The 20,358-nt window shown below is 39.7% G+C and overlaps 9 protein-coding genes across 15 annotated transcripts; 3 read left to right on the top strand and 6 right to left on the bottom strand.

Moving 5' to 3' along the window:
* Positions 1-2,000: 2,000 nt before the first annotated feature.
* Positions 2,001-4,374, bottom strand: LOC108132788 (nucleolar protein 11-like). Its single transcript, XM_017252347.3, has 4 exons — positions 4,137-4,374; positions 3,914-4,078; positions 3,483-3,846; positions 2,001-3,432 (listed from the first exon to the last, which is right to left on the bottom strand). Exons 1-4 carry the CDS (start codon positions 4,266-4,268, stop codon positions 2,072-2,074), a joined length of 2,022 nt encoding a protein of 673 aa, XP_017107836.2. The 5' UTR covers positions 4,269-4,374; the 3' UTR covers positions 2,001-2,071.
* LOC108132791 (BAG family molecular chaperone regulator 2) lies at positions 3,939-7,112 on the top strand. Of its 3 annotated transcripts, none has more exons than XM_043211985.2 (5): positions 3,939-4,080; positions 5,401-5,939; positions 6,350-6,370; positions 6,426-6,568; positions 6,625-7,112. In XM_043211985.2, exons 2-5 carry the CDS (start codon positions 5,683-5,685, stop codon positions 6,999-7,001), a joined length of 798 nt encoding a protein of 265 aa, XP_043067920.1. In that variant the 5' UTR covers positions 3,939-4,080; positions 5,401-5,682; the 3' UTR covers positions 7,002-7,112. The 3 variants fall into 3 exon arrangements, with proteins under 3 accessions (XP_043067920.1, XP_017107840.2, XP_017107839.2); XM_017252350.3 differs by lacking the exon at positions 3,939-4,080 and adding an exon at positions 4,733-5,006; XM_017252351.3 differs by lacking the exons at positions 3,939-4,080; positions 5,401-5,939 and adding an exon at positions 4,731-5,354.
* Positions 7,113-7,135: 23 nt separating this feature from the next.
* Positions 7,136-8,301, bottom strand: yellow-k (L-dopachrome tautomerase yellow-k). Its single transcript, XM_017252048.3, has one exon. The coding sequence runs from the start codon at positions 8,170-8,172 to the stop codon at positions 7,141-7,143; it is 1,032 nt and encodes a 343-aa protein (XP_017107537.2). The 5' UTR covers positions 8,173-8,301; the 3' UTR covers positions 7,136-7,140.
* A 2,134-nt stretch (positions 8,302-10,435) lies between these two features.
* mex1 (midgut expression 1) lies at positions 10,436-11,307 on the top strand. Its single transcript, XM_017252023.3, has 2 exons — positions 10,436-10,625; positions 11,042-11,307. Exons 1-2 carry the CDS (start codon positions 10,573-10,575, stop codon positions 11,241-11,243), a joined length of 255 nt encoding a protein of 84 aa, XP_017107512.1. The 5' UTR covers positions 10,436-10,572; the 3' UTR covers positions 11,244-11,307.
* A 609-nt stretch (positions 11,308-11,916) lies between these two features.
* Positions 11,917-12,516, top strand: LOC108132607 (uncharacterized). Its single transcript, XM_017252050.3, has one exon. The coding sequence runs from the start codon at positions 11,971-11,973 to the stop codon at positions 12,319-12,321; it is 351 nt and encodes a 116-aa protein (XP_017107539.2). The 5' UTR covers positions 11,917-11,970; the 3' UTR covers positions 12,322-12,516.
* A 3,606-nt stretch (positions 12,517-16,122) lies between these two features.
* On the bottom strand, positions 16,123-18,178 carry MsrA (methionine sulphoxide reductase A). 5 transcript variants are annotated; one of them, XM_017252308.3, is made up of 4 exons: positions 18,035-18,178; positions 16,971-17,164; positions 16,579-16,839; positions 16,123-16,520 (listed from the first exon to the last, which is right to left on the bottom strand). In XM_017252308.3, the coding sequence occupies exons 1-4, from the start codon at positions 18,083-18,085 to the stop codon at positions 16,286-16,288; spliced, it is 741 nt and encodes a 246-aa protein (XP_017107797.1). In that variant the 5' UTR covers positions 18,086-18,178; the 3' UTR covers positions 16,123-16,285. The 5 variants fall into 5 exon arrangements, with proteins under 5 accessions (XP_017107797.1, XP_017107800.1, XP_017107801.1 ...); XM_017252311.3 differs by having other exon boundaries at positions 16,983-17,164; XM_017252312.3 differs by lacking the exon at positions 18,035-18,178 and adding an exon at positions 17,672-17,734.
* Positions 18,179-18,346: 168 nt separating this feature from the next.
* Positions 18,347-19,318, bottom strand: gdl (gonadal protein gdl). Its single transcript, XM_017252315.3, has 3 exons — positions 19,040-19,318; positions 18,684-18,978; positions 18,347-18,583 (listed from the first exon to the last, which is right to left on the bottom strand). Exons 1-3 carry the CDS (start codon positions 19,177-19,179, stop codon positions 18,440-18,442), a joined length of 579 nt encoding a protein of 192 aa, XP_017107804.2. The 5' UTR covers positions 19,180-19,318; the 3' UTR covers positions 18,347-18,439.
* On the bottom strand, positions 19,293-19,542 carry gdl-ORF39. The gene has a single exon (XM_017252317.3). It carries the CDS (start codon positions 19,407-19,409, stop codon positions 19,293-19,295), a length of 117 nt encoding a protein of 38 aa, XP_017107806.2. The 5' UTR covers positions 19,410-19,542.
* A 15-nt stretch (positions 19,543-19,557) lies between these two features.
* On the bottom strand, positions 19,558-19,908 carry Z600. Its single transcript, XM_017252316.3, has one exon. The coding sequence runs from the start codon at positions 19,830-19,832 to the stop codon at positions 19,563-19,565; it is 270 nt and encodes an 89-aa protein (XP_017107805.2). The 5' UTR covers positions 19,833-19,908; the 3' UTR covers positions 19,558-19,562.
* Positions 19,909-20,358: the final 450 nt, after the last annotated feature.

Here is a 20,358-nt window from a genome sequence, read left to right as displayed (position 1 = left end):
TCGGAATCTTGGACACTCTGAAATCTAAATCAAGATGATTATTAATTTTAAAATAAAGCTTTCTAAGAATAGGAAGATCTAAAAAATTATAAATCCAAGGCCAATAAAAATAGGGCATAACACAGCATTATAAGCTATATCATTTTATAATACACGATTTTTTAGAACCCTTTATATTTTTATACCCTTGCAGAGGGTATTATAATTTTGGTCAAAAGTGTGCAACGCAGTGAAGGAGACATCTCCGACCCTATAAAGTATATATATTCTTGATCAGGATCACCTCCTGAGTTGATATGAGCATGTCCGTCTGTCCGTCTGTCCGTCTGTCTGTCTGTCCGTCTGTCTGTTTCTACGCGAACTAGTCTCTCAGTTTTAAAGCTATCGTCTTGAAACTTTGCACACATCCTTCTTTCCTTTGCACGCAGTATATAAGTCGGAACGGCCCGGATCGGTCGACTATATCCTATAGCTGCCATATAACTGATTGATCGGAAATGGTATAACTTTGGTGTTTTTAAAGTTAGAGAGTTCAAATTTTAGGTGAGAGCTTTTTTTGGCAACCTAATACGACATGCCAAATTTCATAAGGATCGGCCGAATATATCCTATAGCTGCCATATAACTGAACGATCGGAAATGACCCAACTTTCGTGTTTTTGATGATAGAAAGCTGGCACTTGGTACACATTCTATTTTTGGTCAGTGTATCCGATCTACCAAATTTCATAACGATCGGTTGACTATATCTTATAGCTGACATATAACTGTACGATCGGAAATGGTTTTTGGTAGAAATACCAACTTTGGTTTTTTTTGAAGATAGAAGCTTGAGACTTTTTTTAGATTTTGTATTGTAATAAATTGGATTATATATTCATATTCCCATAAGGATCGGCCAACTATATCCGATGTTTGCGATATATATCCGGTTTTAGCTGCAAGGGTATATCAACTTCGGCTCCGCCCGAAGTTAGCTTTGCTTTCTTGTCTTTTTATAAAACCATTATTTTTAAGACTACAAATAAACTATATATGTATATCGTTTAATATTTTCTGTGTACTAATGCCTACCAAAAACAGCAATTGCTGGCTTGGTCGCATGTGCCTGCATCGTTAGCGATTGATGGAAAAGTTTTGGGCTTAATCTGGCAATAGCAGCTGGTACAGTTTTGATGACCAAGGTACTTTGGCATACGATGTGGTCAGTTTTTAAATGGCTAACTCGAGGCTAAAGAGAAGGCTTCATGGCTGCAAGCTGGGGTACTTTAAGATGACACAAATCGGTTTATTTAAGAAACTGTGACACTTGGCCACTCTTTTAAAGTTTTTATATAAATAAATAATCATTGATCAGCCTTACTTGAGTTATGTAAATAAACAATCATTGATCAGCCTTATTTGAGTTACTAAGAGGTATCAAATCAAATTAGGGCTCCAATAATATAACTGCCAAAATTATTTGGGTTTCAATAAACCTTGAATATGATAAGGGCCTGGATGGATCAAATCACCAATCACCGTTACCAAGTACACCATTGTATTAATTACAAAATAACACTTAATATTTGATAAATTATATAGTTTTTTTTTTTTAAATTAAAAATGACTCATTAACTATAATAAACTAGGGCTCCAGTAATACTACCAAAATTCTTGTAGTTTCGATGAGCCGTAAATATATTATTAGGGGTCTGAACAATGGAATGGATCAAAGCACCGAAAGCACTTAAAACCTTCAAGGTTTTATAACCTCTCAAATACACCTCTTGACGTTTAATTATTTGATAAAATTATATCCGATAAAACTTTAACAAATTAGGGCACCAGTAATGCATCTACCCAAAATTCTTGGAGTTTCGATGAACCTTAAATATGTTAGTGCCTGGATAATGGCACAAAGGATCAAAGCACTGAAAGCATTTGAAACCCTCAACCCTCAACACTATTTGATAAAATTATACTCGAAAATACTAAGTTTTCAAATAAAACCACATCTCTACCTAAAATAATAACATTTTTATTTTCTACAATTTCCTCTTAAGAATAGTTTTAAAACATCTTCCTCTACTTAATAAAGAACCACCTCCTCGACTCCATACCACGTGGTGGAGTAAATTGGCTTTATCTCTCGCTGCTCAACAATATTCGTAAGCAGGGGCAATACATTTGCGATATCGAATAAGCTTTCTTGGTAGAACGACAGAAGTTCGGCCCATTTGGTAAGGGTGTGCAGTAGACCTTCGTCTTTGGAGATGATCAGCAGGGTCAAGTGGGAGGTCAGGAGGCTGCCAAACCATTGTAGGGCTTGAACTTCGGTTTGCACCAAAGAGGAATCCCGGTTAGGACGCTCCTCTAGTTGAGCTTTGGGATCGCTGGCCAGGTTATACAGATGATTCATCAGATGAATGACATGTGGAAGTTCCAAACGATGCCGCAGATGATCCTCAATGGCAGTGGCGTCAAAGCTGCAGGCGAGCACGGCATTTAGAAGCTCATTGTTGGATTGATTGGTTTCCATAGGTTCCCCCTTGGCATGGCCATTAATGCGGGGTGCTTGGACATTTTTGTCGAGGGCATACCGCAGTGACCAGGCCAGCATTCTCTCGGAGATGTTGCTGTATCGCCGTAGAGACATAAGCACATGCTCTGCGTTGTCGGTTTTGATGAATAGGGTAAGTATCTTTTCGATGATCTCCTCCTCGCCGGCTCCACTTCGTTCCAACTGCCGCACCAACGCCTGGACAGCCGTGTTCATCGGTCCGGCATCGAAGAAATTGCTCATCAGGGTCACGCTCACGTTCTCCAAGCCGTTCTCGCAACTCGTCACCTCTCCGTGGACATGGTGCTTGATAAGGTCACTCAGTTCCTGGTCCACCAACTCTGGTGGCTCATAGGCCAACTCCCTGCCATCAGCCTTTTCCAAATTTGACGTCGCCACCAACTTATTCAACTTCTTTTTGGCCAAACCATAATTTATGGGGTTTGTGCTGCCATCAAACTTGATGACTGACTCGAGGTGTTCCTCCTCGTTGATGTGATCTAGTTCGAGGGTTGTGAGATGGGTGTCGCTGAGCTGGGAACCCAGCATGTCCACGAGGACTTCCTGGTTCATTCGGTATTTCACGGCAGCTATGTTCTGACCCATGGCCAAAAGAATGTGCTCATCCCCGGCCCAAAGCCGAGAGAAGTCCAAGTAGACCTTAAAGTACTGCTTTGCGTTGACAACCTTGAACTGTGTGTTGTAAACCAGCAGGGAGGCACCCTCCTGTCCGTAGTTGGCTCCGTAGATAGCTGCGAAGTTGCGCGATACTCCGTGTACGGACATCTTGCTCTCCACATTTAGTTCAGCCAGCATGGAAACAAATTGTCCCGGCGAACGCTCAAAACCACGCTCCGCCAGGTTTAGCATAAAGATGCGCTTGTCAGACCCTGAAATGGAATGTTAATGAGACTTCTCTGGTGGCAATGGATTGACTCACAAATGGTAAGCAACTGAGGCGCAGTGTCGCCCTCAATGACAGCATAGCCAGTTAGCCGAACCTCCTCCCGTTTAATAAGGAATTCCCTTCGGTTTCCAGTTGACAAGGACAACCGGATGAGCTGTAGTTCCCCAGTGGCTTTGGTTTCTTGGAAATAGGTGAGCACCTGATGTCCCTCGGGCATTGTGTAAACCGAGGGCTTGCTTATAATCTTACTAGCGGCCAGAGCCAGTTGTTCGGCGGTCTCCTCGACCTGATCCTTTCGAGCCGCGAGGGCCTGTGAAAGCGGCTGGCATTCCCCATCGCTATAAAGGAGCAGAGCCTCCTGATTGGTTTCCACCAAGTGGGCTATGCTTTTTTGGAACTAAATTTGTGAAAATTAAATAAGTAAAAAGGTGAGGTCCATCGTCTATTTGTCTTTTTTTACCCACTTTTAGCTTTTTAGATTTAGACACATCGCTGGTGTCCACATCCCACAGGCGCAGGGCATGGTTCCCGAAGACTCCCACATATTTCTGGCTGCTGGGATCGAAGATCACCTTGCTCGAAAGCTTCTCAGGAAGAGACCAGCTGAGGATTTGCTTCTGTGTGCTTATCTGTAAATAATTTCACTTATATTTCTGTGGCAGTTTGAATTTAAGCCTTAAAACTTACGTTAAGAACCACTACCACGTTGCGCGCCAGTGTAGTCACCACGTTCCCCTTTTCCTTGTCCGACGCCAGCCCCAAAAACTCCTTGGGGTCCGGTATAGGAAATAGGTTGTAATATGAAAGAAACTTGGACATAATTGAAAACAAATTGCAACACGTGCAACGCGGTTAAAAATTCGTAGGGGGAGTACAACAGCTGTTTGTATTAGAGATGGACTCTCATATAAAACGATAACATTTGTTTTTTAAATGTTCGCGGGAAACTTTTCGGTTTTTTTTTTTTTCAGTTTGTCCTTTTCTATGTTAAAAATTGAAAGGTAAATAACCATATTTTATATATATTAAAAAGACTTACAAATAAAACCCATATATAAGTTGAGATTAAAGGAACGACGATTCATAAGCCTGATTTCTTCCAAATTCCAAATTCTTTATAAACAAAATCTTTTCATTAATTTATCTCTTGGGAAGTATTTATTATTTAGCTCAATAATTTCATAAATTTCTCCAAATTTATAAATTTACCAATATATTCGATTAACAATATACTCGATTGGTCTTACCCCAAACTAATGAGGTCATTTTTCGGCCATCCATACACGGTCACACTAATCCCACTATATAATGTAAAGTTAATCACAATCTATGTTTATTCTTAACTATATATAAGCAAAATCGAATGCAATATAATCTATAAGTAAGAAATCGAAACTCTGAAACATGTAACTAAGCACCGAGTAATACGAATCTACGTAAACCGACTTTGTCCGTCACTCAAAATCAAACAAACAACAAAAGTAAAAACAACGAAACAGAGTTCCCTTTATAAAATCGGGATTTTACGATATATCAAAGTGCAGGGTCGGGCCCCAGGTAATCTATGCAAAAATACGCAGACACGAAGATCTCTTACAGAATTTGGACGCCGGAGCACGTTGAGAAGTGGGCCGGCGAAGCTCCTCGAATCTTCTAGAGCGCACGTAAGAGCCCCAGTCCCGAAATGCTGGAGAATTTGCGTGGTATTTTCCGTAAACGTCGGCGTTGCGAGTCCGACCCGCCCCCAACACCACCCACGCCTCCGCCACAACCAGCGCACTACCAACCACCTCCACCCGCCGAGGGCCCCGGACTAATGGGTCGTTATCCGGATGATTTGTCCAACGATGGCTTTAGTGACTCCTGGGTGGATGCGTATTTTCACAACACACAGCAAATCGATAGGTAATTGCATACTTCATATTCACGCTTCCTCTCTCTCTTCTTACAGCTTGCGTGTGTAAGAAACAGAAAGAAATAAAATAATACAAAATAAGCAACAGCATCAAACACTCTTCGACACCCACTCGAAAAGCTTAAAACATTCCAAAAGAGTAGCGACCAGCGGCGGCCTAACGCCAAACAAAGCCAAAAAAAAAAAATAAGTAAGCCAGTAGGCGATCGTCAGCGGGGAGATCAACAGCATTATAACACCGGAAGTGTATAGGTGTGTAGAGATCGAAGATCCCCAGGACGGCGGCAGGTTGTAATCACCGTGGATCAGCCGCAGGATATGGAAGTTGATGCGCCCCTAGCGCAGCACACCAGCGATTCTAATCTGATCCAACAGCAGGAGCATCACCCCCACCATCCTAATCTGCAGCGAATTTCACCCAGCGACTACCAGTCCGAGGCTTCAATGAACTTCGATTACTTGCAAGACCTGCGTGCTGGCGCCTCCTCATCGGCGGCCGGATCCAGAGCAGGCGCCGGTGGCAATGGCGGCAGCAACTCGTACGGCCTTGTCGACGACAGTAGGACTCTGGACAGGTTGTTATTCAATCCTACATAAATCAAATCAGATACAATCAGAAAAAAACTATAACCAAAACAAACAACAAACAAATTTGTAGCGAACACAACACGAACCAAAACTTATAATTTCTTATCTATTATTTCTTCACACTGCTACCAGCTTCATTTGATTCTTTAGTTCCATAACAATAATGGTGATAGCTAAAAGTATCTGCTGGGACGCCCACACAACCTCCAAAAACGTTGTGCGAGCGCCTCTTGTATGTTTCTTTTGTAGACCTATTCTGGTTATGATTCGTTTCGTAGCTCCCCAAGTGGGTTTCCGATCAAAGGCAAATCGATCTAACAGCCTAACGTTGCTTGTTTCTTTTCATGACTTAACCATCACACTGAAACCGCGAAACCATTTAACCAAAATGCGACAGACCATATAACGCCAACGAAAGGTAAACCAGCTATTAACAGGCCATTAACCGTGACTAATAAACGAGTGACTTGCAGGTTCGTCAACATAATAGACCAGATGGATGCACGGGTGGAGAAACTGCGCAAAGATGCACTCAACTTGCAGGAGAAGAAAGACTATCTCTTGATGTCCATTGATCTAATCAAGAGCAACGAAATGATGCAGAACATGAGCGAGGGTAAGCATTGCACTTTCTATCAAAAGGGTTATATATTAAATCTCTTCTTATACCAGCTGAACGGGAAGAGATTATGTTGTATATTCAGCGAGTCAGCTCCCGACTCGGCACCGTGGAACTCAACGTCCGCACTGTTCGCGACAATTCTCAGGAGGATTCGCTAAGCCAGATCAATGCCTTGATAGACACCATGATCAAGATGGGCGATCCGGTCATCGCTCGCCAACGTTGTCAGTTGTACTTAAATGCCTGCTGCAGCAGCTCAATGGATCCATCTGGTTACATGGACACCGTGCCCGAAGCGGATGTGGGCCCCATCGACAAGAAATTCGAAAGTGCCCTGCTGGGCTGCACTCTAGATGATCAGAAGAACATCAAGAAGCGACTGCAGGCATTGATGGGATATTTAAATAAGCAAACTGTTAGCCATTAATTTAATTGTTTTTGGTCCATTTTGGTCACTATTCATAGCATTATTATCAAACCAAACGAAAACCATCACCAAGCCAGATGCAAATAATAAATTATTTAATGCAAACGACAACTATAGAGAGGTAATCCTTAATATTTATTTATAAGTTTGGAAAGCACATGTCCTGTGCCTTTAAAACACGATCACTTAGCACCCATAAAGCTTCGTTGGAGGCAAAAAATATCTGTTGAATGTTTTTGGATGTGAGGTATATGATTTCATTGCTCTCAGCTGTGATGTTGGATAGTTTAGTACATCGCACTACTGCTCCGAATTTGGGGATTACGTAGTACAGAGTTCCAAATGAATCCATAATCATGCTGCGGCTAGTGCCCAGTAAGTTGCCCAAAGGAGTGAGTTGCAAGTCGTTGTTAAGAGAATTTGATTTCAGTTCGTTTCTTCCATTTATTTCCATTCTCTCCACGGTGCTGTAGAGAGCACCATCCTGGTCGGCTAGGATCAGTTCTCCTTGCAGGCCGAATGTAAAGTCCACGGGTGTTATCGGAAAGGTTTGGTTCATCATCTCGTATTTGTGGCTTGCCAGAGATCTGAGACTCCAGGTCTGCTCCAGAATATCATAGGCAACTAGCTCCGATAGCTGGCCAAAGATGAAGTATATATGTCGCTCCTGCTCGCAATCAGAGCCCTTAGGACCCATTTGCACCACCAGGGATTGGGTTTCCTCTCGAGGTATGTGCTTTCCACAATCAATGCGTAGCAGCTCCGCATTATTGCGCATCAAGTCGAAGACAAACAATCGCGGAGGGCACTTTCCATCCGGGAATCCCACGTCCATGACCCAAAGCCTACTCAGGCCATCCACCTGGGACCAGTGCGCCTGCTGCACCAGAGAGCAGTCCTCGGGGTCTCCATTGGCGTGGACATCGCGTCGAGGAAAGACCACTGTGGGCATGGGAAAGTACGAAACTGGCCACTGAGCTTCGATCAGTGTGGGAGAACCATTATTTTCCACATTCACACTGAGAAAGACGCGCGAATAATGCATGGAGAGATGACGCACATGGTAGCTGGACTCGTTTAGGCCGGATTGGGCCAAGAGCCAGGCGTCGCAGGCCAAGGCCAGGAGGATGTTTAAGAGCCCCAATCGTAGGACACCTTGTGTGGCCATCATCGAACGCGAATCAGTACTAAGCTTGGAGCAGGTCGATTGCTTACGTTGTGTATGCCGGAAGAATTGCACCAAACTGTCTACATCAGCAGTTGGTGGCAGTAGTATCGAGTGTCGCAAACAAACACGAATATTGGCGACCTGCATTAATGCTCACTATTATTAAAGAGCATTTTTATACCCTTGCAGAGGGTATTATAATTTTGTCCAAAAGTGTGCAACGCAGTGAAGGAGACATCTCCAACCCCATAAAGAATATATATACTCTTGATCAGGATCACCTCCTGAGTGGATATGAGCATGTCCGTCTGTCCGTCTGTCTGTCTGTTTCTACTAGCGAACTAGTCTCTCAGTTTAAAAGCTATCGTCTTGAAACTTTGCACACATCCTTCTTTTCTTTGCACGCAGTATATAAGTCGGAACGGCCCGGATCGGCCGACTATATCCTATAGCTGCCGTATAACTGATTGATCGGAAATGGTATAACTATGGTGTTTTTAGAGTTAGAGAGTTCAAATTTGACACGAGAGCTATCTTTGGCCAAACGACATGCCAAATTTCATAAGGATCGGCCGACTATATCTTATAGCTGCCATATAACTGAACGATCGGAAATGACCCAACTTTCGTGTTTTTGAAGATAGAAAGCTGAAACTTAGTACATATTCTATTTTTGGTCAGCTCCAACCTGCAAAATTTCATTAGAATCGGCCGACTATATCCTATAGCTGCCATAGAACTGAACGATCGGAAATGGTTTTTCGGTTTGCAATATATATCCGGTTTTAACTGCAAGGGTATATCAACTTCGGCTCCGCCCGAAGTTAGCTTTTCTTTCTAGTTTTATACTAATAGCACCATTGCAATAGCCTTTCAAATAGATCAGGTCATGTGTCTAAACAAATGACTCGATTCGTTTTGAAAATTATTTTTTATTACACAAATAATAACCAAGTTTATGGGTCAATATTAACCATTAATAGCTGATATCAGGTATTTATTTATTTTTCTTTTATATGAAGAGTCTTAGAAGTGGGGTATTGTAATGTTCCCACCTTAAATGTAAACATAAATATACCTTCGTTAAAGAAATAATATTTATACTACATAAAATCAAAAAGGAAAGGATTATGATATATCTATTGTATCTAAACAAACGAAGAGTTTTGAAAAAGATCTGTAGCTATAGTAACTTTTTTGAGGTAAATCTATCTGATATACAGGACCTTTAGTTCAAAACGCTTTTATAAATATATCTTTTAGGAATTTCAACATTGAAAGAAAGTAAATAAAGTTCTCAAGAAATTCTGTGGAATTAACCTACCCTAAATAGTTGATTAAAGTGATTAGTTTAACATTAGTCGACTAGTTTTATGACTTATTGGCTATAAATTCTTATCAGAGCTTTCAAGCTATATTTTCCGTTTTATTATCGGTTTATGGGCTTTGTCATTGTAGATTACCAATGTTTTTTGGAATTGCCAAAATGCTTATGTAAATCCCCGTCAAAATATTAAAGGTATGAACTAAGCTAAGACAATTTTGACGTATAATACCCTAAAAAAGAGGGCCATAAATTTACGATACAATAATGTGTTTGACGTTGGTTCAATTGGGTTGATTAGTCAACTATAGTCTCTGAATATAGAGTAAATAAAACCTACTTTTTACTTTTTATCGCTGTTAATATCACTGATAACAGAAATATGCTAGCCCACTTAATATTTTATAAATAGAGAACCACTAAAGGGTAAAACCCATGCTTTCTACCATTCTGTTTCTTGTCTTTAATCAATCTATATTCTACAATGTATGCAGCTTATCTATTTCCGAATGGAACCATTTATCACTGTCAGGGACTGTCTGACTGAATCATCTAGATAGGCCTCTACCATCTTAATAGAAAGGTTCCAGACTTTTATAAATCGTAAACAAGCTTTCCGTTTGTTTAGTTCTTTGCTGGAATTTTATTTGTAGATAAGGTGTAAATAACAGTAGGGCTGAAATATTTTAAAAAATATATAATTCCCGCAATAAGGCTTAAACTCCAGGATGGATCCATTGCAAGATACAAGTGACGCACCTCTAGTCTGGAAAATGTATCCCAATCTTCCTCTAGGGGGTGTAAGCTCATTCACCCAATATCTGTTCCGTACTATCGCTTTCGTGGTGTTAATTATAACTGACTCGTTATCAGGTTATTGTTCTTTCCCCCCCGATATGATTAGAGCTTTCAATACCTGTATAACTCAGCCGCACTCAATATTCCCTCAGTTATTCATTTGTTTTGGCCCAGACCACAACGTGCTCCGGCGTAAAAAAAGGATTGGAGTACTCGCTGCGAATATAGCACCCAATAATTGCTCTCTACATAACACTCGATAATCCCCAACAGCTCCAACCATGTGCAACGCTCTCTGTGAATGCCTCAAATGCCCCGGCAAAGTTGTGTGCTGGTAAGTTTCCACCGGTTCCTGACTCATTGATCACCATTGTTATCTGACCCGTAAACGGGATACCTTGACCGGATATTGTTTATTTAAGTGATAGTATAATCTTAGGCAACATATTAATCGGAATGCTTGAATTTGATTTATTGGTGAAATTTCTAGAAAGATACATTTTTTACTTTTCAATCTAATAAGAGAAGAATTGGATGTATAAATACTGAAAATTCAATGGAGTTGCACTCTAACTTTTATACTTACACATGTCAAGGGCCAAAAATCGATATGTCAGTGGTGTTAGTCGGTCATGCAACACGTGAACTTAATTCTATATAATAAACTAGAAGTTCATATACAACTTAAAGGGTTTTAACCCTAACCCATGTCAAATCCTTTAATGTCTAACCATTACTTCTTTATTTCAGTTGCTGCAACTGCGCCTGCAAAATGCTAATGAGCATTATCGTCTCCGCCCTCCTGATGGTCGTCGTGATCGGATTGATCGTCTACTTCACAGTCTTCTACCACAAGGATAAGAATGCCGATGAGGTGACGAAGCAGGTGGCGAACCATGTGGCCCCCATTGTTAAACGTAGCATCCGCGACTACTTTAACAAGGAGTACTGATCTGAGGCTTTTGAATTTAAACAGTAGGCTAAATAAATTAAATAATATAACTCCAAAAAAAACGAAACGAAACTAATCATATCGTTGTATTTTATTTAATCTAATCAATTCGGATGCCCATAATGGGATTTATTTCTTATCTATATTGATTGTTTGGCCCGAAACTCAATGGGCCATTCGGTTGGTTTTTTCTATTTTTTAATAGGGTTGGGCTTTTTGAAGCGTCAACTCTGATTCACTCCTATTTTTAAGATTTTAGTTGACTTTTCCGGTGTGTCGATACCCAGCTGTACAAGTTCTTGAACGTATATTATTCTCATCTATAATAAACAAACAAGCGGACTAATATAATAGGTTTAAAAACTCAAAAAGAAAAATAAATAGAAGCTAAAGAACCTTAAGAGTTTAGAAAATTAAAAAAAAACAAATCTTAGTTGCAGAATTTACAATATGTCCGGGGTGACATATAGCCGGGGTGAAAAAAACCAGGAAGGACTGCCCGTAGGGAAACCCCTCATTACCTCATTCCCACATCTTTGGCCTTACCAGCTGTTTTCTAGTTTGTGTGTATACCATTGTGGAGGATCAGGTAGGTAGGATCCTAGAACCCTGAGGGTTGAAAAGTAGCCCGGGTCTGGTGGCCTGTGCAAATGCATTTTCAACTCGTCGACCCCTGTCTGGCTTCAATCACTTTTCAGCTCAGTTACTCGCCAGCATCAGGTTCACAATGTCCTCCGCCGATTCCACGCTCTACTACACGGCTTTTGACGACATGTTCAAGGAACTCTTGGCCATAGAGGGAGAACCCATGGATGTAGCTGAAAGAAGGGAGGAATCTGGCTTGGAAACCCCCAAACGATATGTTGAAATGCGTAAACAAAAGCTATTTGCCAAGGACTCTGGGAACTTTGTTTTAAGCCGGCGATCCCCAAAATTGGAAACAAAATTTGATATGGAAGTGGATCTAACACCCAGCCGACGCCGGGAGCTCCTTGGTGATGAAATCCTACGACTCCGCAAAGATCGATCGGAGAAGGATCGGCTTAAGCCTCAGAGACGTCTCACCTTGAGGATTTAAATTTTGAAAAGGATAATTTGTGGTCTACTTGACATATCGATGTGCTTCCCTGTTGTATGCAGTACTAAGTTTTAAGTTTGTTTTTAAGTTCTTTCAAGTATGCAATAGTTATTTCTTGCAGAGCTCGCTGTGATCCTAAAATAAAGATCAATTATAGGGTTTTGTCAACTAAAAACTAAAACTGTGCCATAAATAAAAAACATGTTATTAAATGAATAAATCAGGTCTTTTTTCTTAAAAAAATTAAACCATTCACAATTAGAGGCCCCTATGGAAGGCCTTATCATTGCCAATAATTATCATATTCTTGAGAGGAATACCTTAAACCATTTGTGGATTGATTTTCAATAAACTTTAATAAAAAATCGAAACTCCATTCTTTTTTAATAAAATTGTTTGAAAAATTTCCGGGTGCTCCAATATACTATGTAGCTTCAGCGAATGTGATACCTTTGATAATATTCATTCGATTCTTAAACGGGACACCTTAGATCAAATTTCTGGATCGAATCTCAAAGCATTTTCATCAACAACTTCACATCAAATTGAAAAAAAAAATGTTTTTAATTTTTTGTTGGAACCCGTTGGAACAGGGAAGGCCATAACTTTGTCAATAATCACCCCATTATTACCCATTAATCCAAATTTTTAAAATTTTTTAACACATTTTCTGATGGTAACCCTTAAAGTTGTGGAAAATGCGTGGTGGCCCCTAGTGAAGACCATATCTCTGCCAAAATTCATTTGATTCTCAAGCGGTGCACCTTAAACGATTTTCAGATTTTTTAATAATTTGCATCGATAACTAGTCACCCAATTTTTTTTTTAATTTTTTCAAAGTTTCTGGAAAAATTTTTCACCTTCCAAATTTTGGAAAATTCCTGGGGGCCAATATGGTGCTCCAATTCTTAATCGGCATCCTTTCGACAATTTCTACATCGGCTATTCATTAAAAATGCCATATAATACTAGACACCTATTTTATTAATATGTTACTTCCTTTTTTCTGGGAGCCCTTGCAAATTTTGACGCCCCCAGTGAATCCCATGTCTTTTTCATTTATCATCCTAGTCTTAACCAGAATAACGATTTTTTTTATCAATTCTGTATCAATCTGAAAAACAGAATCATCCAATAAGTATGCTATGCTATTCTCCAAATAGGCTAAGGTTTTTAATCAGATACAGGTCAAGACTATATTTTTACATGTCCCCAAAATTATCTACATTCTACGGACTATAACGTTTCTACTAAATAAATAAACAATATGTAAGTATTAAAAATGTATGTTGCCTTACCATTTCAAGATAGATAGATCTATCTTTTAAAGATAGAATTTATGAAACATATCCATAAAAATCGTATCTTTTTTGAATAGGTTAATGATCTCTATTTTCTGCGACCTTGCTAAGTGCTAACGATCTCTTTCAACTTGAAGATTAAGTGCGTTTGGTCTTTCACCTTATCTAAGCCATTTTGCCCTTGGAAGGCTTAACTTGTCTTGGTAACAAAATATGAGCCACTTGAATATTGGCTATAATCTGAAAAGGGAAAGGTAATATGTAAAAGGATTAGATTAGTTTAGAAACAAGATCCTTGACCTATGACTTCCAAATCTATAAATCAACAAATTTTTCGAGTGGTTTTTGTAATTTAATAGCTTAGAAATTATGATATTTACTACTTTTTAATAAGATTCTCTATAGGCTTACTGAAAAATAAACAAATTCAAAAATCCTTATCGGATGCGATGACTTTAAAAATTTCCACGTTTTCCTTAATCACAATTTTTAATTGTATATTTTTTAAAACAAAATGATTTGCAAGTATTCATGTTTTGTCTTTCGTTTCAATTTATGGCGAATATTTTTGTTTCATGCAAATCACTTTGATTACATACAAAAGGAAGAGCCCCAATGACCTTTCCCTGGGCCATCGAAATCTTGTGCAACATGAGCACGACTCTTTTTAGACTCATTGATTAGTACACCCCGGATCCCATCGCCTTTCTCCCCCGATCGGCTACAGAAACTACACACTATTATCAACCCGTGGGACTAATACAGAGACAGCCTCGTCTCCGGCATCAACTTTTGCTTTTTTGTAGTTGTTGCCGATTTTAGTTTATTATGTCTATCGGGCGTCTGACGAACGCCTCTCTTCTTCTTCCCCTGGCGAACGTATAACGGAAGATCTTGTAAAATTCGCCATTGCTTAAGTTTTCGGTATTTCAGGTTGAAAATTTGGAAGGTCGTAGCCTTCCCCTTGAACTATGTCCTGTCTGAAATGGAAGGCGATAGCACTCCTGGAAACTCCTTAAACCGCAAAAGTTTCTCACTCATCAGTGGATTCTCCGATTTTAATGATTCAAAAGGAATCAGATACTTCAGAGGGAGTAGTATGGGCTAACCGAATTCCATCCTATTCGAAGGACTCTCTCATATAGAAATCAATTAACAAAAAACAATTTAAATCTTTCATTCGCTGTAAACAAAAAATTCATTGCTATTTTCGCCTACTCATCGGTTTGCTCGGACTTATCGCCAAACACGCGGCGAACCGGCTTTTGGAGAGAGTCCCAGTTCAGAGAGGCAGTTCAGAGATATGTATTTAATTATAGTATATATGGCTTTCCGCCTTGGCAGTCTGTGGGAGGAAAAGAATAATAGAGACCATGTGCTCCCTCTAATCAAAAATAATCAAGAGCGGTCAACGCGGGAAAGTTTTTGGGTTGAAGGTCTGGATAATGGTTCTTCTTATATAAAATAAATCAAATATAAGATATATTTCAGTATTAGATAGTAATAGATAGATTATAAAAATTGACTTCCTAACATTTGGTTTGGTCTATTTTGAAATAGAATTAAGAATTCTAATCTAAAATTAATAAATAAAACATTCTTTGAGTTCGTATCTTTCGTTCAACGTTCTTGGTTAGTTTTATAACTTTTATTTTATACAAAAAAGAATATAACTTTGATTTCACAAATCGAATTAAACAATTTTCTAAATATAAGAACTACTTGAAGCATTTCCCCTAATCATATTTTTGCCAATGACTAGGTGCATTTCTATTTTCGATCTATTAAAGCTAGTCATTCGCACTAATTTATAGCCTCTCAAGTTAATTGTAAACTACCCCACTTATCGGATAGATCTGATCCAATGATAGTTTTAAAAATTTATAGACTGAAATGTTTCATTCATATAAAAAGTGAAGCATAATATATTACTGAAATTAATTAGCTATAGGAAACTATCTATAATTAGTTTTGCAAAAAGTCTCTAAGAGTTCAGTAACATATGGTTATTGTCCTTGAAAAAATGTTTTCCAATTTGAAGAGGTCTCGGCGATAATATAAGAAAGGAAGGACTATTGTATAGATTAAAAGATCCATTGACATGTGTTGTGTTTCACAAAAATATATAAGCATGTCTCTATAGAATGTTCCTATCAAAAAGCTAATTTTCAGCAAAAATTCGATCACTTCTTGACAGCAATGCAAACTCATTAAAGTTGAATAAACAAATGACCTGGCAGAATCGTTATCAGTCAGCTTGGCCCAGATAACGCAGGATCCTGGACAGGAACTTAATATGACTTGCAAGCTGTTTATCATCTCAGATTAGTCAGTTATCAGAGGTTATTATATTTTTTTTCAAAAAAGTTTAGCACGTAGCTGAATATCTTTATTTGCCGGGAAGAATCTTTTGAAGTCCATATTAAGCTCAAATGCTTTTGAAATCTTCATTTAATGCTAAGGATTTATCCAAATTCCACAAAATTAAAAGATTGTCAAGTTTATTTTGAGATATTTTTTATTATTATAATAAAATGTATATTTTTTTCAAATATTCCCTAAAATCTACATAATACAAGCTTTTGTTTTGAACAAATTCAAATCAGAAAATGACCCCCCTATGTGTATGATCTACGCTTAACATCTATGCACAGGCGACCATGTCAGCAGTAGAGTCCCTGGCCCTCGTTCTGCTCGACATGGTAGTTGCAGTACTGGCGCTGGGTTGGGGTCAGGCCGAAGGTCTCCACCTCAGACTTGAACTGCTCGATGCCGCCGACACCGGCCAAGTAGCCGTTCAGCTTGGTGGCCACGTAACTGGACTGCAGCAGCTGGGGGCTAAGATTCAGGGAGGATGCCAGGTCCTTGTGGCCTTGCAATCTGTACTTCTGGTGGTAACTAAATAAAAAATAAAATAATTAACATCAAGTTTAAGGAATTTTGTAGGGAAACCTACGCTTCGGCAGCAAAGAAGTTGTTCTTCGGCGCAATCTCCGTGGTGATAATCTCCGGAGCCCGTCGCTCCTGCTCTTCCAGCCTAGATGCCTCAGCCACCTGCCTCTGCTCCTCGTCGTGGAACAAAATCAAGGAGGCATACTGCCGCTTGATGGGCGTGGTCAGACCATATTCGTGGTTGTTCCAGAAGAGATCCAGCAGCTCCTTGAAGCTGATCACCGAGGGATCGTAGTCGATTTCCAGGACCTCCGTGTGATCGCCCCTGTTGAGATTGCGTGAGTTAGTACGGCGATCCGAAAGGATTAGGTTTGGATAGATGAGGGTATTTGTATGGAAAACAGAAACAAAATGCTCGTGTTAGGATGACCAATGCTCGGTGTCTTCGCCTCTTACATTTTACGGTACGTTGGCAAGTCCGAGCTGCCGCCGGCATATCCCACGGTCGTCCTTAGCACTCCGCGGGTGGCGCCGTACAGGGACTCGGCTCCCCAGAAGCAGCCCATGCCAAAGGTGGCAGTGGCCTTGGGTATGTTCACATGGTGCACTGGGTTGATGTTCAGCTCCTTCTGTTCATTGCGAACGGTGCTCTGGAAGAAGAAGCAGAAGCGGGGCGGATGAGCAACAAATTCAACCAAAAATGAGCAGATTTTTTGTTTTTAGGGCACACCAGAAACAAAAAGGTCAGGCCATAGCCATAGCCCGGCAAGCAGCGCATTTTATTCTTAATTTTTTATAAATAATTTTTCACTATTTTGCAGTTTATTTAAAAAAACAAAAATGTTTCGGCAGTTTTTCGCCGCTTTGTTCGCTTAACGCCGCACTTTGGTCTGGCACTCTCTCTTTTTTTTAAGTTTGTCTCTCAGCTGCACTCTTCTCTTCTCTTTGAAATGCACACAAACAGCTGATTGGGAAATAGCCCCCCTTTCAGCCCCAACACCATTACAAAATCAAGGTCAATAGCAAAAATTGTTAAACAAAAAGTAAAAGTTACAGATTTATGATTTTAAGTTGGCGAACAAAATAAAATTTGAATAAACTAAAAAACAAATTATAAAATAAATACTTAACTTCTTTTTGAAACACTTAAAACTTGCCTTGAAATTACGAAACAAACGCGCAAACATTTCGTGCAAACGGCTCAGCTGTTGGGAAGCAACTAAAGCTGGCCAAAACAAATCATGACAAATTCCTCAAGCCAACAATAATGTATTCGCCAGAGCTTTAATTGCGCTCGGTGAATCATTTACATTAGATGACGGAAACTGGCTTTTATGAGCAAGCATAAAACAACAATTTTTGGCCACCCGACCTTGGCAAGTTCAAGAAACTTGAAGAGATTTAAAAGAAATCAAATCTATTTTACTTCAATTACTTTATAGAATCACTTTTCAAAGGATATTTATTTCTTGTCGGAGTACTTTTCACTTGAAAAAAAAATCAGGACAATGGAAACTCACCAGATCCTTAAGTTCAGGATGCGAAACAGTTGGTGTAATTGTCAGGGACATGTTTTCACTTTTTTTTTTAGATTAAAATGTGTTGCTTGGGAAATTCAAAGCAAAACTGATGCATCTGCAGACCGGTCGCCCCAATTTATAGTTCCGACTCTCCGCTTTCTTCGCGAAGAGGCGAGCTATCTTTATCAATTCTCCCGTTCTACCACTCGCGGCCCGACTACTCTCTACTCTCCCACTCTCAATTCTTCGCTGATTAAAACTGCGCAGCGCTACAGGTTTCTTGGTATCACAATGGATCGTACAGCTGGTAAATTTGATCAGGGTTAATAATTTAATTGATTTAAGTATTCTAATTTAAACAATTCAAGTGCAGTCTTTTTTTGGATCCGGATTGGCAACCGTATGCTATTTGTTAGGCTCATACTTGAGACGACTTAGACGCAAAATAAAGTCCAGCAAAAACATTTGTATTTTGATCTCCTTGGGGTTTTCAGTGACATAGAAGCCCGGTACGCCGGCTTTTTGGAGAGTGGATTGTTGGTCGTTAACCTGGAAAAAGAATAGTAAAGTAAATCGATTGAATTCCAAATAAAAAAGCGATTTTTTGGGAGAAAATAGCGTGAAAACTAGGAGTTAATAAGTAAACTACCTTCTGATCTAGTATTTCAATAATCTTCTTGTCAGACTCGACTAGTTTCTTTGTGTGCTTGATTTTCATTAGACCCAGGAGGTGGTGCAGCTCCTCGGGGTCCTTGATTTTAAGTCTCCACTGCGCCACCTCAATTTCGTATTCGTTCTCCACCTGCTGGCGCATTTTGATGAGATGTCTTTCTGTTTCGTGTTGCAAATCCATCAGAGCCTTAACTATCACGAAGATGCCCTCGTTCAGGACACAATTGGCGAGTTCGGTGAGTAAATCGTAGGATATGCGTGTCTGAAGGTTCCTGCAGGTATAGGACATTAATTAGTTTAAGAAGGAAGTATGTTGTGCTATGTTAGCATTACTCGGGCAGCTCTTCATGCATTTTCCTTAGCTGATCGACCAGAAAATAAATTTTGCGTTGTAGAAACTCCGGTGTCGGTTGGTGTTGCTCCACTTCGCTACTGTTGGAACTGCCCTCGTTGGTTGTGGCTATATCTGCCATATTTGTGTATTTGTGGAATTATATGTATACCGTGACTGGAATGATATTACTACTAAGCTGGGATTATGGTTCAACAATCCACAAACAAGCTGCCAACAAAATTTATAATAATTTTAATGTTTTGTGCATCCGCACTCCAATTTGTGTGTTTCGCCACAAGAACAGCTGTTCACCAGTGCTACAAAACACACAAGCAGCAGGGCTGCCACCATCATTCGAATGGTCCACATTTTCAAAGACAAGGCGCGAATTTGAAATAATATTTGAAATATAGGTATATATTTTATTGTATCGGAGCTAGGACAATTACAAGGCGTATTCGATTTGAAATCTGAGTTGCTTAGGTCTAAATTGATTACATCGGAAAAAATATGAGTACATGATTAGAAATTCAAGGATTTCCGAGCCTTGATAAAGTTCTTATCCGCCTCGTAGGCGTAGACTCGGTTGAGTTTGTTCTTGCGCCGTTTCTTGAGATCGGTTTGAAACTTCCCGAGTCCACCGCTGCTGGGGGTGGCGGGCACCATTTTGTAGTTCTTGCTGTCCAGTGAATAGCACTCTCGCTTTCCAAGCTCGGTTTTCTCCTTGGGGGTTTCCACAATATTGAGGCCAACCAGGCGCTGCAGAAGTTGGTTGGTTTCGTTGTTCGACATTTTCGCAAATTGAATATTTGGTGAGGAAGCTGTTGCTCTACTTAACAAAGTCTTGCTGCTACTGACTTATCCTTGGCCCACAGGACACTTTATATACTTCTGGTGTGTGTGCAATTTTAAAGGAAGTCATAAACGACATTGCGGAAAATTCAGTCGGTCTCCATCTGTCATTTTATGGTGCTACCTGCTACACATTTTATTTAACAGTGAAATTTTCCGCTAATCCACTTTTAATGCATTTAAAATTGAGTATGCAGGTAGAAAAAAATGTCGTCTGCCTTTTGTCTTTCGGAAATCCCGAATGTCTTTTTGAAATCTCTAGTTTTAAAGCCATCTGCTAAAGTGGAAATACCAAACTTATTTAAACTTCTTTGTAAATATAATAATTTAAGTGACTCCCTCCTTTCTAATCAGTTCCTAATGTATTTTAAATTACGCGCGTCGGTCGCCTCGAATATTCTTTCGGGCAACGTGTACACACTGGCTTATCTTTACACGTGTATAAGTTCCAGCGTTTATGCAGGAA

Source organism: Drosophila bipectinata, chromosome 3L (assembly GCF_030179905.1).
Source record: "Drosophila bipectinata strain 14024-0381.07 chromosome 3L, DbipHiC1v2, whole genome shotgun sequence".
Lineage (NCBI taxonomy): Eukaryota > Metazoa > Arthropoda > Insecta > Diptera > Drosophilidae > Drosophila > Drosophila bipectinata.
The sequence above is the reverse complement of the archived record's forward strand: the minus strand, read 5'-3'. Positions and strand labels throughout refer to the sequence as shown.